This window comes from Aulonocara sp. 'chitande type north' Nkhata Bay, linkage group LG3 (genome assembly GCF_057382095.1).
Source record: "Aulonocara sp. 'chitande type north' Nkhata Bay isolate Kocher_YH1m ecotype deep benthic linkage group LG3, A_spYH_male_GT1.1, whole genome shotgun sequence".
NCBI classification, from domain to species: Eukaryota; Metazoa; Chordata; class Actinopteri; order Cichliformes; family Cichlidae; genus Aulonocara; species Aulonocara sp. 'chitande type north' Nkhata Bay.
The window spans coordinates 63,246,799-63,264,243 of record NC_141346.1 but is presented as its reverse complement, the minus strand read 5'-3'; the positions used below and the strand labels follow the sequence as shown (position 1 = coordinate 63,264,243).

The following is a 17,445-nucleotide window of genomic DNA, read 5'->3' as shown; positions in this document are numbered from 1 at the left end:
CAACTCACCCTGTCTCTCAACTAACATTAGACAGTGATGTGTACAACCCTCCTGAAGTCCAAAAGATAATCGTGGAGCATGTCATCAAAAGCGATGCCCCTCCCACTCCAAGTCAGGGCTCTAAAGGTCTTCGCCCATTTTCAGGAAGAGTTCCTAAACCCCAAAATGAAGTAGATTTTGAGACACGGTCACTTCATGTGGAACTCATGATTCAAGATAATCTCCCACTTGATGTACAACGCCGTAAGATTCTTGAGAGCTTACTCTCCCCAGCTTCTGACTTGGTGAGGCAGCTTGGCCCACATGCAGCTCCTCGTGAATATGTCAAGCTTCTTGGCTCAGCTTATGGATTAGTTGAGGATGGGGAAGAAATTTTCGCAAGGTTTCTGAATACCCACCAGAACACAGGGGAAAAGGCATCTGAGTATCTTCAGCGGTTGCAGGTGTTGCTCACCACAGCTGCACAGAGGGGAGGTGTGAGGAGTTCAGAGACTGGGAAACACTTGCTGAGACAGTTTCGCCGCGGCTGCTGGGATCAGTCCCTCATCTTAGCATTGCAGTCTGAACTGAATTCAGATACAGCTACTGATTTCTCTGATTTTCTTCTACAGTTACGGACTGAAGAAGATAGAAGGGCTGCAAAATTTGATAGAATGAACCGTCATTTAGGGGGTGTAAAAGCTAAATCATCCGTACACATGCAGCTGGTCCCAGACATGTCTTCCATGCATGATGAGAATACCAGTGTACTTCAGACATACATCACTGAAACAGAGGATTTGAGGAGGCAGGTAACTGAGTTAAAAATGCAACTTAACAAAAAGAAAGAGCAAAGGAAACAAAAACATGCTGAAAAGAGAAATCCCACCCTAAATGCCTCCGCTAGTATAACTCCAGTTGCAGTACAAGCCCAACAAATGGCACCTAAACCCAGACCAAAACCTTGGTTCTGTTTCAAGTGCGGTAATGATGGACATATAGCCAGAGAGTGTGAAGGTCCTCCAAATAAGATCTTGGTTGATCAGAAATACAAGGAGTTGAGGGAGAGGCAAAGAGAGTGGGAAGCCAAATATGGTCATTTAAACTGGACCGGGTCGCAGTGGAGGGACTGACTGCACCCAAGAATGAGCCAGGATGTCCCATAAGATTTCAGGACAAGGAAAAAGTCACATGTGAAAGCCATTCCCAAGCCCAATTACTCTGTGACTGTCTTCCAAAAAGGCTTATTGGCCCAAAGTGTACTGCAGCAGTCTCCATTGAAGGGAGTCAGTGTAACAGTCTACTTGATTCAGGTTCCCAAGTAACTACAGTATCAAAGTCCTTTTATGACAGGAACCTTTCCAGTCAGAAAATCTTTCCCATCCAGGATCTGCTGGACATTGAAGGTGCTGGTGGTCAGGAAGTGCCTTATCTGGGATACATATCCACAACCATCCATTTCCCTGAAAGTGTCATGGGGAAATCAGCTGAAGTTGACACGCTTATTCTTGTAGTTCCTGATCACAGGACAAACATGGAAGTGCCCTTGCTGATAGGGACTAATACCCTGGATATTTTGTATGAAACAGTTGGCTTAGGAAAAGCTCAGCCAAATCATGTCTTACAGGAAAAAAACATCCATCACTCTCCACTGGTGAAGCATCTCTATCACAGGTTCAAAACCCGTCAAGACAATGGCAGAGTGGGGAAAGTGAAGCTGCAGAGCAAAAAGTGCATTACTGTTCCTGCAGGGAAAAAAATGGCCTTGAATGGATATGCAAGGAAGGTCACAACAACATCTGACACAACCCTGATGGTTGAGCCTCTAGAGTCAACCTTACCTGGTGGGCTCTTGTTTTGCAGTTCTGTAATGACACGGCCTTTATGTTCATCATTTAAGGTCCCGGTTCTAGTTAAAAATGACACAGCACATGATATTAAAATACCTGCTGGCCAGGTTATTGCAGAACTCATCCTTCCAAAAGCTGTATCATCCTTGACTGAAAGAACTGTCAAAACTCTGTCAGGTGACCAATATCCGTCGGTTCCAGCTACAGCTGCATGCAACTCTGTATCGGTGTCTGACACAGGAACACTCACCTTTGACTTTGCTGAGTCAAGCTTGTCTGAGGAGTGGAAAGAGAGAATAACAAAGAAATTAAACTCAGTTCCTGAAGTTTTTGCTCTTCATGATCTCGACTATGGCCACACTACTCAGATTAAGCACAGAATTCGACTCTCAGACCCATCTCCATTTAAACAAAGGCCCAGACCCATCCATCCTTCTGACTACGAGGCAGTCAGACTACATTTAAGAGAGCTTCAAGATGCGAACATCATACGTGAGTCAGAGAGCCCCTATGCCTCTCCCATTGTTGTGGTCAAGAAAAGAAATGGCAACATCAGATTATGCGTAGATTATCGCAAACTGAACAGTAAGACCATCAAAGACGCCTACGCTTTGCCCAACATTGAGGAATCTTTCTCGGCTTTGACTGGGTCCAAGTGGTTCTCCATCCTGGATCTGAAATCCGGCTATTATCAAGTGGAAGTCGAGGAAGAAGACAAATGTAAGACTGCTTTCGTGACACCCATGGGATTCTGGGAGTTTAACAGAATGCCCCAAGGAGTGACAAATGCTCCCAGTACCTTTCAGAGAGTCATGGAAAAGTGTATGGGTAGCATGAATTTGAGTGAAGTCTTGGTTTTTCTTGATGATGTCATCGTTTTCTCTGCGACACTTGAGGAGCATGAGGAACGACTGCTGAAGGTCCTCCACAGGATGAAAGAATTTGGTTTAAAGTTGTCGCCAGAGAAATGCCAGTTCTTCAGGACATCTGTCCAATATCTCGGCCATGTTATATCCTCAGAAGGGGTCAAAACAGATCCAGCAAAAATAGCTGCCCTCACTACCTGGCCAAGACCAGCTAACATCAAGGAGCTCAAGTCTTTCCTTGGGTTCGCTGGATATTATAGGAGGTTTATAAAAGACTATTCCAAGATCGCAAGACCCCTTAATGACTTAACAGCTGGTTACCTCCCACCAAAGAGAAAATCCAGTCTGTCTGGCCGAACCCATAAGGTTTCTACAAGTGTGGATCTCAAAAAGCCATTTAATGGCAATTGGACCCCAGCCTGTGAAGACGCTTTTAAGACATTGATTCACAAGCTCACAACAGCCCCTGTTCTTGGGTTTGCCGATCCTAAGAAATATTATATTGTGCATACTGATGCAAGCACCCATGGACTCGGTGCAGCCTTATATCAAGAACAGGAGAGCAAGTTGAGGGTCATTGCCTATGCCAGTAGGGGCCTCTCCAGGTCCGAGCAAAGGTACCCTGCACACAAGCTTGAGTTCTTGTCTCTGAAGTGGGCCGTCACCGAGAAGTTTTTTGACTATCTCTATGGAGCAAAATTTACAGTGGTGACAGACAATAACCCACTCACATATGTCTTAACCTCTGCGAAGTTGGACGCAGTAGGTCATCGTTGGTTGGCAGCTCTTTCCAGTTTTGATTTTGACATCCAGTATAGAGCTGGGAAGAACAACTAAGATGCTGACGGGCTTTCCAGACGTCCGCATCCACATGACTGTGATGCCTCTGATCAGAGTCCTACTGATGAGGAAAATCGCATTGAAAGCTTTATTGCACAGCTCTTACACCGCAACAAAGGGGCCGATTTTCCAACTGAGGCAGTAAAGGCAGTATGCGAGAGACATCAGTGTTCTTCAACTCTCGAGGAGGAGGCAGCGGTGCCATCGCCTGCACGAGTAGAATGTTTGGCTATTGGAACCTCTGCAATACCAGCAGATTTCTGTCAAACTGATGTAGCTGGGTCATGCCCCCTGTCGCAAATGTCTCTTCCCGATTGGGCACGTGAGCAGAAATCAGATCCAGTCGTCAGCAGAGTAATGACTCTTGTACTTGCCGGAAAACGTCTCTCCTACAAGGCAAGACGGCACGAAGACAGAGAAGTTCAGTTAATGACAAGAATAATGGATCAGTTAGTTGTAATGGATGAGGTCTTATACCGAAAACGCATCATTCAAGGGGAACCCATGTATCAGCTCGTTCTTCCGCAAAGTTACAGAGAAGTTGCCCTTGACCAGCTCCACAATGCTGTGGGCCATCTGGGTGTTGATAGGACTCTGGACTTAGTCCGAGCTCGGTTCTATTGGCCCCGCATGACCATCGATGTAAATGACAAGGTCAGGACATGTGAAAGGTGTCTCAGAAGAAAGGCACAAGTTGAAAGGAGTGCTCCTTTGGTAAACATAAAAACTAATCGTCCCTTGCAGTTGGTCTGTATGGACTACCTTACATTGGAACCAGATGAGAGAGGGACTAAAAACATCTTGGTCATAACAGACCATTTCACTAAATACGCAGTTGCAGTTCCGACTCCTGATCAAAAAGCAAAGACTGTGGCAAAGGCCTTGTGGAGCAATTTTTTAATCCATTATGGATTTCCTGAGAGGTTGCACAGCGACCAGGGTTGTGATTTTGAGTCTGCCTTGATCAAAGATCTTTGCTCGCTGCTTGGGATAAAAAAGACGAGGACCACGCCCTACCATCCCCGCGGCAATCCTGTCGAGCGGTTCAATAGAACCCTTCTTCAAATGCTAGGGACGCTGGAGGAAGAAGATAAAGTTCGGTGGAGAGATTTTGTGCAGCCTTTAGTACATGCGTACAACTGCACAAGGAATGATACCACAGGTTTCACTCCCTACCAGTTGATGTTTGGCAGACAACCGAGGCTCCCAATCGACATAGCATTTGGCCTATACCCTGAAAGATCCAGCAGCTTCTCTCACTCTGAATATATCAAAAAGTTGAGAGAGAGTCTCTCAGAAAGCTACCAGTTAGCCATTGAGCACAGTCAAAAGAGTGCTTTCCGGAACAAACAGAGGTTTGATAGTAAAGTGCGGGAATCCACCCTTGCCAAGGGAGATAGAGTCCTTTTAAGGAATGTTGCCATCAGGGGAAAGCACAAAATCGCTGATCGGTGGAGCCGAACCGTGTTCACTGTGATCAGACAGATTCAGGACTCGCCTGTTTTTGTGGTGGTGCCTGAAGGAACAGACGGGCCTGAAAGAGTGCTACGCAGAGATCTGCTCTTACCTTGTGGGTTTCTCCCACCCACTGTTGAAGAGACAGCACCCAAAGTAACAGTGTCACGGTCTAAACCTACAAACTCACCACCAGTTGACACATTTGAGACTGATTCTTCAGAAACCAGCAATGAGGAGAGCACTGAAGATGAAGTTGAGTATTACTCTCTTCATTCTCTACCCTGTAACGAGCCCAATGCATTGCAAGATGGACTCCAAGAAGCCGACCAGATTGCAGTCACAGACAGACTGGCTGGAATAAAAGTCCACGAAAAGTCAGCTACAGAAGACATCTTGGGACAGATAGATCAGCTTCACACAGTTGAATCTGAGTTGAGTCCAGAGCTCTCTACTCTGAATCCAGATGCTCACGAATTCCAGCCAGTGACAACCCAGAACGGAGACGATGAGAAGGACCAGGTTCAGGGGTCACCGCTGCATGAGATCAGTTCAGCTGACAGCCAATCTAAAGATCTCTCACGCAGTTTGGGTGATAGTCGTACGTTGATTACAGAAGTGAGCAACAAAATGAAAGTTGTGGAGGAAGAAAGAAAAGGAGAACCAAATCTCTCTAAAGATGTCCCTAATCTTGAAGAGGGTGTGGGACTAAGGAGGTCATCAAGGGAGAGATCAGCTCCAAAGAAGCTAACTTATCCAACGTTGGGAAATCCTTTGGTGACAGTCATGCACTCCATTTTCTCTGGGTTAGACCAAGCTTTCACCCAAGCTTTCACCCTCGACAGTGTACCCAGCATAGATCAACTAATGCCCGGGACTGCTGAAACAGTGTAAAGTTTCACATGCAAGGATGCATGCGGCTTAAGCCAGTGATTTAATGTTTAATGTATGCAGTATTAATTCTATCCAACAGGGGGCAGTGATGGCGCTATAGTTTCCTGCGCTGCGTTATGCGGCAAGAAGAAGAGCTGCAGCGGAGCAGATAGCCAGCAAGCTAGAAGAAGAACACACAGAGCGCATGGAGTACCGAAGATAATAAAAACCTTTCTTCTAAGTGTTAAGGTTTTTATAGTTATAGACTATTAGGATTTGCTTACCACGCATCCCTTTTTTTTTCCCAGTTGTTTTTTACTGTGTTGAGACATAGTGCGAGACACAGTTGCTGGATACTCGATCGGCGATTGGAAGGCGAATCCAGTGGGGTTTTTTCCAGAGACTTATCGCTCCACCCAGGACGGCGAACGAGGATTTTACTCATCTTTGCAGATAAGCACTGGGCTTATTCACACACACACACTACCCGGGTAGTAGAGGTGGGAATCACCATACAACTCGCGATATGATATTATTACAATACTTAACGCACGATATGATATTATTGCGATTTTTAAAAATATTTTGTGATATTTAAATTCTGCACATAAAGGTAAACTTTATCAATATTCATTTTATCTAATATCAACGTCTCACACTCAGTCTTTCTCTCATTTCAGTCAGTTTTATTGTTGACAAACTGAATGGTTTGTATTACAGTCTAGTCCAACTTTACTGAATGCAACCATCTGGTACAATTATAGCTATTCTGAACTATGCAATTTATGAAAACTATGCAGCCCATTCAGCAACTGAAGAATTTGAAAGTAAATTTTTTTTAAAAATATAATTTTATATTAAATAAAAAAGTTTTAAACTTAATTAAAATTAAACATGTCTTAAATTAAAATAAGTAAACTGTCATGTTTATTGCTGCCAAAAAAAAAAAGTTAAACACATTTGGACAGTGAAGGAATGTCAGGATTCTTGCTCAGAAAAAGGATCAACATGCTCTGAAGTCAACATGCTCTGACTCCAGAGCATGTTGACTTCAGAGAAAAAATTGTTTGTAATAAAATATCGATTTCTGCTGTCCCTGTATCGATACATTATTAGCAAACAAAATATCACGATACTACACAGTATCGATTTTTTCCCCCACCCCTACCGGGTAGATTGACAAAGTTTTTCTCAGAGCTCTGAATTTATTTTATTATTATTCTTTTTTTACTTCAACACCATAATTTACTTTTTTCCCTTTCCTCACCAAACCAGAGTGGTTGGTGGAGGTAGAACTGTGACAAGAGACATAAATGGACTAATATGGAAACTGAACTGACTGATTGAAGGGGGGATTATATTGGGTTTTTGTCTCATAATTGTTGTTAACATTCTGCATATTATTGAAGTTGCTGATGAGACTGTTATGTGTTGTGTTGTAATAAATGCCATAGAGTGTTCTCTACAAGACAGCATAAGGAAGTGTTCTAGTTTTCTTGTTCCTCTTCTCCTCATTGAAAGTACCTAGAATATCCATGTCCCTAAGTTAATCAATTAAGGGATCGATTACATTTCAAACAGTGAGACTCAACGTATGGCCCGTGGCCCACACGCGGCCTGCCCACCTTTCCTGATTCAGAGAGAGGGGACCCTGATTAACTGTGTAGTGTTCTTCCTCACAGTTCTAAGTATCAGACACAACAATGAATAATCCACAGCCGACTGTCTTTAGCAGGTCAAAGGTCACGGCACACAGCAGACAGTGGGAAATATTATAATTCTGATCATTTATCAGCACATATCCATATGTATAAAAACAAAGCTGACACTGTGAGACTTGATCAGAGGTGTGATCATCACAGCAGAGGCCTTTGTGTCAAAGTCACTGAGGATCAAACAGAAACACATGAAGCAGATTTTCCTGTTCTGGCTTTTTATAGCAGATAACCTTCAAAATATTCTGCAGTCCATCAAAAACTGAAGCAAACCATGAATCAACATGTGAACATGAGCTGATGCTGCTGAAGGGAAGCAAAGTTACAGAGGTTTGATTACAGACACAGCTGAGAGTTTGTAATCTGTCATCATTTTAAAAGGTTTAAATTTCTTCAGTATTGAACAGCAGAAATGAGGCTTTGTTTTCGGAGGCCGACAGCAGTGAACACAACAGCAGACTGGTGCGTAATAAGCAGTGAATAATGCAGGAAACAGATTTTTGACGTTAAACTGTTCTTGAAGTACACTGAGAGAGAGAGAGCTGTGCAGGAAGTAAACGTCAAAGTCAGAGAGAATTCATGACGATGTTCATCAAACGTAAAGCGTAGTTTGGATCTTCTTCTGCTGCTGGTTCAGTCAGTTTTGGTTGGAGACAGATGAAACCTGCAGCTTCAGGATCTGTGAGCTGTCCACTTTCAGCCCCGACGGCGTGTCCGTGTACGTGCCGTCGAGTGAACGATCCACGCTCTGTGTTTCCATCTTTGTGTGTTTAGCTGCTCTCATTTACTGTTCTATCTGTTTGCTTGTTGTTGAAATACTTTTGGGAGCTTTAACCTGAGATTCTGGCAAAATACATTTATATTAAAAAACGATTCAGGATTGAATGAATCAACATCGCTTTATTCAAATTAAAACCATTTAAATAGGAAAATCCTTTTTTTTTCAGCCGCCTCTAAAGCTGGGTAATGTCAGCTGGTCCATGTGCAGCTGGCTGTGATGCTCAGGGAGCGTCTACAAAGTGCAACACTGAAAGAACATCATCCATGAATATTGAGTAATAAATGGACTCTCATACAGCGACACTCAAATGCCTTTAAACATCAGCTTATCCTGCTGATCCAAGTCCAACACTGAGTTTGTAAAAACATGTTTGTCAATCATTTTGTTTGGTTTCTGAGGAAAATGATTCAATAACTTGCTGCTAATACACAACATTTCATCATATTTCCTCATAAGCCTCTTTTGTCTGACCATTTGATCCCATTTGAATTTGCAATAAAGGATCCACAGAGTTTGGTGACAATAATGACAGTAGATGTTTGTGTGAAAGTGCTGGAAGCAAATGAGTGTGTGATGTTCTTTCAGTGTTGCACTTTGTAGACGGTCCCTGAGCACTGGTCTCACAGCCAGCTGCACATAGAGACCAGTGTTGTTAGTCCAGGTCAGAAGATGACTTGTTGGAATGAAAATGAGCTTGTAGTTTGTCTGCTTTAATAATGTGACTGGAAAAAGGTGTTGGACTTCAAATATGTCCATTTCTTTCACACTTCACCTTTAAAAGTGAAGCCTTGTGGTTCCTGGAAGGAAAAACACGACTTTTTCAAGTCTTTGTCCTGTTTTTATGAGAAATGTACGACTTTAATGTGAAACATTCAGAGTTTTTTCTCTTGTTGTGTTTGTTTTGAAGCTGCTTCCTGTTGGCTTCAGCTGTTTGGAGTTTCCATTTTCTAAACTTCTACATTCTGAACCTTCTTCAGCTCTGAACAGATGATGAAACACTGAATGATTTCAAGCTCACACTGTGTCTAATAAACTTACATCTTTCATTCTTTATACAGATTGTGGGACTGTGGTTTGTCAGAGATCAGCTGTGATTATCTGGCAGCAGCACTGAAGTCCAACCCCTCCCATCTGAGAGAGCTGGACCTGAGTGACAACAACAAGCTGCAGGATTTAGCAGTGAAGCATCTGTGTGGTTTCCTGGAGAGTCCAGGATGTGGACTTGAAACTCTGAGGTCAGTCAGCATGTTTTAGTTGTGCTGAGATGAATATGATGTGAAAGTTGTGCTGACACTAAACTGCAGACATCAGGCTGATATTATACTGATCCACACTGTGGATCTTCATGGTAAAGTCTGTTTTCTTCTTCTCTGGTTTAGTCCATTGACTGCAGCAGAACAATGTTCACATTTCAAACAGTGAGACTCAACGTATGGCCCATGGCCCACACGCGGCCTGCCCACCTTTCCTGATTCAGAGAGAGGGGACCCTGATTAACTGTGTAGTGTTCTTCCTCACAGTTCTAAGTATCAGACACAACAATCAATAATCCACAGCTGACTGTCTTTAGCAGGTCAAAGGTCACGGCACACAGCAGACAGTGGGAAATATTATAATTCTGATCATTTATCAGCACATATCCATATGTATAAAAACAAAGCTGACACTGTGAGACTTGATCAGAGGTGTGATCATCACAGCAGAGGCCTTTGTGTCAAAGTCACTGAGGATCAAACAGAAACACATGAAGCAGATTTTCCTGTTCTGGCTTTTTATAGCAGATAACCTTCAAAATCTTCTGCAGTCCATCAAAAACTGAAGCAAACCATGAATCAACATGTGAACATGAGCTGATGCTGCTGAAGGGAAGCAAAGTTACAGAGGTTTGATTACAGACACAGCTGAGAGTTTGTAATCTGTCATCATTTTAAAAGGTTTAAATTTCTTCAGTATTGAACAGCAGAAATGAGGCTTTGTTTTCGGAGGCCGACAGCAGTGAACACAACAGCAGACTGGTGCGTAATAAGTAGTGAATAATGCAGGAAACAGATTTTTGAAGGTAAACTGTTCTTGAAGTACACTGAGAGAGAGAGAGAGCTGTGCAGGAAGTAAACGTCAAAGTCAGAGAGAATTCATGACGATGTTCATCAAACGTAAAGCGTAGTTTGGATCTTCTTCTGCTGCTGGTTCAGTCAGTTTTGGTTGGAGACAGATGAAACCTGCAGCTTCAGGATCTGTGAGCTGTCCACTTTCAGCACCGATGGCGTGTCCGTGCACGTGCCGTCGAGTGAACGATCCACGCTCTGTGTTTCCATCTTTGTGTGTTTAGCTGCTCTCATTTACTGTTTTATCTGTTTGCTTGTTGTTGAAATACTTTTGGGAGCTTTAACCTGAGATTCTGGCAAAATACATTTATATTAAAAAACGATTCAGGATTGAATGAATCAACATCGCTTTATTCAAATTAAAACCATTTAAATAGGAAAATCCATTTTTTTACACCCGCCTCTAATGCTGGGTAATGTCAGCTGGTCCATGCGCAGCTGGCTGTGAGGCTCAGGGAGCGTCTACAAAGTGCAACACTGAAAGAACATCATCCATAAATATTGAGTAATAACTGGACTCTCATACAGCGAGACTCAAATGCCTTTAAACATCAGCTTATCCTGCTGATCCAAGTCCAACACTGAGTTTGTAAAAACATGTTTGTCAATCATTTTGTTTGGTTTCTGAGGAAAATGATTCAATAACTTGCTGCTAATACACAACATTTCATCATATTTCCTCATAACCCTCTTTTGTCTGACCATTTGATCCCATTTGAATTTGCAATAAAGGATCCACAGAGTTTGGTGACAATAATGACAGTAGATGTTTGTGTGAAAGTGCTGGAAGCAAATGAGTGTGTGATGTTCTTTCAGTGTTGCACTTTGTAGACGCTCCCTGAGCACTGGTCTCACAGCCAGCTGCACATAGAGACCAGTGTTGTTAGTCCAGGTCAGAAGATGACTTGTTGGAATGAAAATGAGCTTGTAGTTTGTCTGCATTAATAATGTGACTGGAAAAAGGTGTTGGACTTCAAATATGTCCATTTCTTTCACACTTCACCTTTAAAAGTGAAGCCTTGTGGTTCCTGGAAGGAAAAACACGACTTTTTCAAGTCTTTGTCCTGTTTTTATGAGAAATGTACGACTTTAATGTGAAACATTCAGAGTTTTTTCTCTTGTTGTGTTTGTTTGAAGCTGCTTCCTGTTGGCTTCAGCTGTTTGGAGTTTCCATTTTCTAAACTTCTACATTCTGAACCTTCTTCAGCTCTGAACAGATGATGAAACACTGAATGATTTCAAGCTCACACTTTGTCTAATAAACTTACATCTTTCATTCTTTATACAGATTGATCGACTGTGGTTTGTCAGAGATCAGCTGTGATTATCTGGCAGCAGCACTGAAGTCCAACCCCTCCCATCTGAGACAGCTGGAGCTGAGAGGAAACTACAAGCTGCAGGATTCAGGAGTGAAGCATCTGTGTGGTTTCCTGGAGAGTCCAGGATGTGGACTTGAAACTCTGAGGTCAGTCAGCATGTTTTAGTTGTGCTGAGATGAATATGATGTGAAAGTTGTGCTGACACTAAACTGCAGACATCAGGCTGATATTATACTGATCCACACTGAGGATCTTCATGGTAAAGTCTGTCTTCTTCTTCTCTGGCTAGGCTTAGTACACCATTAATCAGTTGTGTTTTACCGTTGCTCTCTGCAGAGTTGATGTCAAGACTTTTAAATCTTCCATAGACAAAACCAGTGAGTACTGAGACTTTGTGTCACATTCATCACTATTTCATCAACAGCATATCACATGAAAGCTCGTTTGTGCTTATTTCATTTTGCAAAAATCTATAAATTATGGGGGGGTTTTAAGGATGTGTTTTTAGGTACTGGTTTTGGTCAAAATATTTTAATACTTTTTAAAATCTTTTTAGTGAGTGAGAAGGCTGCAGCTGAAGAAGATGGTGGGTCCTTAAGGAAGAAAGAGAAATCCCTCACAGACAGTTTGTATTTGATCAGAAAACCACTAAGAAACTAATATGATTGTAAACAGCACCAGTTAGAGTTCCAGGAAATCCTGAATTATTCGATGTTTGTCTCTCATCAGGATACTCTGAGGTCAGACTGAATCCAGACTCATTAGACACAGAGCTTGATTTGTCTAAAGATGACATAAAGGACATTAAGGTGAGAGAAAAGCATGTGCATCTGATTGTCTTGTGATACAAAAAATAGGCCTTCAGCACAGAAATTTTGTCAGGTGTGTTAAAGCACAGGGCAGACAACCAGTCAGGTTTAAGATTCTATGTCATTGTCAGTATGTTACTCGCAGTTTTGAAAGTGTGTACAGATAACACCTGATGTGTACTCTGTGTGCCTAGGGGCACACTCCACTAGCTGTGTGGTCCATCTATGTTTCTACCCTCACCTATGGCCACGAACTGTGGGTAATGACTGAAAGAACGAGGTTGCGAATACAAGCGGCTGAAATGAGCTTCCTCCGAAGGGTGGCTGGCCTCTCCCTTAGAGATAGGGTGAGAGGTTTAGCCATCCGGGAGGGGCTCAGAGTAGAGCCGCTGCTGCTCCACATCGAAAGGAGCCAGCAGAGGTGGTTTGGGCGTCTGACAAGGATGCCCCCTGGGCGCATCATGGGTGAGGTGTTTGGGCATGTCCCACCGGGAGGAGGCCCCGGGGCAGACCAGGACACGCTAGAGAGATTATATCTCTTGGCTCGCCTGGGAACGCCTTGGTGTTCCCCCAGATAAGCTGGAGGAGGTGGCTGGGGAGAGGGAGGTCTGAGCTTCTCTGCTTAGGCTGCTACCCCTGCGGCCCTGGATAAAGCAGAAGAAAATGGATGGATGATGGATGGATGGGTGTACTCTGTATAGTTTGTTCACCGTTTACTTGTTTATTGCTGCTTTAAACAGCTGATGTATTTCCTCTCTGAATTCCAGCCTCCATTAAGCTTCACCCCTCAAGTACAAACTGAATCCACACACATCTCCTACAGGTGCTTCTAATTTCACATTAGGTTGATAACATGTATGTAATGATGTGACAAGACGCGTGATACAGCTGGTGGTGATCAGACCTCAGCTCATACAGGCTGGTTGGAGTGCTTCAGCCCTTCTGTGTCCTACAGGTTCAGGTGTCCTGGTCCAGGTGTGTTCCAGTGTACTCTGACCAGACTAGTGTTTGTTATGGCTCAGGAGGCGGAGCTGTTGTACAGGACTGTCCAATGGGATGGGAGCCTCCTTCAATCAGCTGGAAAAACAGCTGCAGGGCCGCTGTTTAACATCACATGCTCTGAGGATGCAGTCTGGGAGCTCCACCTGCCACACTGTGAAACAAAGGAGGGTGAGCACTGTGCTGTGAAACATCTGTGTTACTGTGTGGTGCTCAGCTAATATGAACTGTTCTTTATCATACAAATAACCACAATGCAGTTTATTTATAATTCAATTCAATTCAATTTTATTTATATAGCGCCAAATCACAACGTAAGTCGCCTCAAGGCGCTTCATAGATACAGAGAAAAACCCAACAATCATATGACCCCCTATGAGCAAGCACTTTGGCGACAGTGGGAAGGAAAAACTCCCTTTTAACAGGAAGAAACCTCCGGCAGAACCAGGCTCAGGGAGGGGCGGCCATCTGCTGCGACCAGTTGGGGTGAGAGAAGGAAGACAGGATAAAGACATGCTGTGGAAGAGAGACAGAGGTTAATAACAGATATGATTCAATGTAGAGAGGTCTATTAATACATAGTGAGTGAGAAAGGTGACTGGAAAGGAAAAACTCAATGCATCATGGGAATCCCCCGGCAGCCTACATCTATTGCAGCATAACTAAGGGAGGATTCAGGGTCACCTGGTCCAGCCCTAACTATATGCTTTAGCAAAAAGGAAAGTTTGAAGCCTAATCTTAAAAGTAGAGATAGTGTCTGTCTCCCGAATCCAAACTGGAAGCTGGTTCCACAGAAGAGGGGCCTGAAAACTGAAGGCTCTCCCTCCCATTCTACTTTTAAATACTATAGGAACAACAAGTAGGCCTGCAGAGCGAGAGCGAAGTGCTCTAATAGGGTGATATGGTACTACAAAGTCATTAAGATAAGATGGGGCCTGATTATTTAAGACCTTGTATGTGAGGAGCAGGATTTTGAATTCAATTCTGGATTTAACAGGAAGCCAATGAAGGGAAGCCAAAACAGGAGAAATATGCTCTCTCTTTCTAGTCCATGTCAGGACTCTTGCTGCAGCATTTTGGATTAGCTGAAGGCTTTTCAGTGAGTTTTTTGGACATCCTGATAATAATGAATTACAGTCGTCCAGCCTGGAAGTAATAAATGCATGAATTAGTTTTTCAGCATCACTCTGAGACAGGATATTTCTAATTTTAGAGATGTTGTGCAAATGGAAGAACGCAGTCTTACATATTTGTTTAATATGTGCATTGAAGGACATGTCCTGGTCAAAAATGACTCCAAGGTTCCTCACCGCATTACTGGAGGCCAAGGTAATGCCATCCAGAGTAAGAATCTGGTTAGATACCATATTTCTAGGCTTTTCAGGGCCGAGTACAATAACCTCAGTTTTATCTGAATTAAGAAGCAGAAAGTTAGCGGCCATCCAGGTCTTTATGTCTTTAAGACATTCCTGCAGTTTAACTAATTGGTGTGTGTTATCTGGCTTCATGGACAGATAGAGCTAGGTGTCATCTGCATAGCAGTGAAAATGTATGCTATGTCTTCTAATGATACTGGTAGGTTTGTAGCTTGTACCTATCCGCTGGAACGTTGAAGACAATATAATTACACTGCAAGGCAAGACACAAGTAGGCAAAGTTCTTCATGTTACTCGTGCACGGGAGAGACCGGGCAGATGCCGTTCTCTCGTCTGATCCCAGTTGCTCTCGTCCGTTCTCCCGTACCACTTGGGGTTACATGAATATGCATAGGTTCATTAACATATGACGTCTACATACACACAAAGAGTACCTTGCCTGTGTGTGTGTGTGTGTGTGTGTGTGTGTGTGTGTGTGTGTGTGTGTGTGTGTGTGAGAGAGAGAGAGAGGTCAAGATATGACCCTGTGAAGAATCCCCAAAGCTGGCGCCAGGACGTCTGGGTCCATCTAACAAAAGGCTCTTATACTTAAACAGATATACGTGTGTTTGCTATACCATAAATCAGCAAAAGAAGATACGACCTCTCCTCTGTAGGGGAGTGAACTCACCCCCCTCTTCATGCTACACAGAGTTGTTACAGACCTCTTAGGATGAGACATTCTTTCAATCTACAAGTAATTATATACTTCTAAGCATATATAAGTAAATATTTCTAAGCATAAATGACAATCAACAATACAAAATCTAACAGATACTGCCTAAGGGAAGCATGTATAATGTAAACAGAATTGGTCCTAGCACTGAACCCTGTGGAACTCCATAATTAACCTCAGTGTGTGAAGAGGACTCTCCATTTACATGCACAAACTGGAGTCTATTAGATAGATATGATACAAACCACTGCAGTGCAGTACCTGTAATACCTACAGCATGTTCTAATCGCTCTAATAGGATATTATGGTCGACAGTATCGAACGCTGCACTAAGTTCTAGCAGGACAAGCACAGAGATGAGTCCACCGTCAGAGGCCATAAGAAGATCATTTGTAACCTTCACTAAAGCTGTTTCTGTGCTGTGATGAACTCTGAAACCTGACTGAAACTCTTCAAATAAACCATTCCTCTGCAGATGATCTGTTAGCTGTTTGACAACTACTCTTTCAAGGATTTTTGATATGAAAGGAAGGTTGGAGATTGGCCTATAATTAGCTAAGACTGCTGGGTCTAGAGATGGCTTTTTGAGTAAAGGTTTAACTACAGCCAGCTTGAAGGCCTGTGGTACATAGCCGATCATTAGAGATAGGTTGATCATATTTAAGATCGAAGAATTAATTAATGGCAGGACTTCTTTGAGCAGTTTTGTAGGAATGGGGTCTAAAAGACACGTTGATGGCTTGGAGGAAGTAATTATTGAAGTTAACTCAGAAAGATCAATTGGAGAAAAAGAGTAACTTAACATCAATGGTACTAAGAGTAACTGTAGATAATATTACATCTGTGGGATGATTACTGGTAATTTTTTCTCTAATGATAAAAAATTTATTTGTGAAGAAGTTCATGAAGTCATTACTAGTTAACGTTAAAGGGATTGTTGGCTCAAAAGAGCTCTGACTTTTTGTCAGCCTGGCTACAATGCTGAAGAGAAACCTGGGGTTGTTCTTCTTTTCTTCAATCAGTGATGAATAGTAAGATGTTCTGGCTTTGCGGAGGGCTTTCTTATAAAGCAGCAAACTATTTCTCCAGGCTAAATGATGATCCTCTAAATTTGTGACACGCCATTTCCTCTCCAGATTACGAGTCATCTGCTTTAGGGTACATGTTTGAGAATTATACCACGGAGTCAGGTACTTCTGATTAGAGACCTTAGTTTTCACAGGAGCTACAGTATCCAGAGTCGTACGTAGTGAGGAGGTGAAATTATTAACAAGATAATCGACCTCTGTTGGGGTAGCGTTCAGATAGCTGCTCTGCTCTGTGTTGGTACAGGGCATTGAAGATGATAACAGTGGGTGGATTATATTCTTAAACTTAGTTACAGCACTTTCAGAAAGACATCTACTTTGATAAAGTCTACTCTTCACCGCTGTGTAATCATATATTGTAAAAGTAAATGTTATCAGGAAATGATCAGACAGGAGAGGGTTTTCAGGAAACACTGTTAAATGTTCAGTTTCTATGCCATATGTTAAAACAAGATCTAGAGTGTGATTAAAGTGGTGGGTGGGTTCTTTTACATTTTGAGAGAAACCAATTGAGTCTAATAACAGATTAAATGCCATGGTGAGGCTGTCATTTTTAGCATCTACATGGATGTTAAAATCACCCACAATAATTATTTTATCTGAGCTCAGAACTAAATTAGATATAAAGTCTGAGAAATCAGACAGAAACTCTGTGTAAGGCCCAGGTGGACGATA

At 42.6% G+C, this 17,445-nt stretch overlaps 1 protein-coding gene across 1 annotated transcript in view; it reads left to right on the top strand.

Annotated features, from left to right (window-relative positions):
* The window catches only part of LOC147336525 (NACHT, LRR and PYD domains-containing protein 1-like), a 44,747-nt gene that overhangs the window by 25,349 nt on the left and 1,953 nt on the right, over positions 1-17,445 (top strand). Inside the window, exons 4-9 of the mRNA XM_086286198.1 lie at positions 11,753-11,929; positions 12,120-12,160; positions 12,340-12,408; positions 12,513-12,592; positions 13,360-13,415; positions 13,548-13,762. Coding sequence (XP_086142324.1) covers positions 11,753-11,929; positions 12,120-12,160; positions 12,340-12,408; positions 12,513-12,592; positions 13,360-13,415; positions 13,548-13,762 — 638 coding nt within the window. The remainder of the gene's footprint in view (positions 1-11,752; positions 11,930-12,119; positions 12,161-12,339; positions 12,409-12,512; positions 12,593-13,359; positions 13,416-13,547; positions 13,763-17,445) is intronic.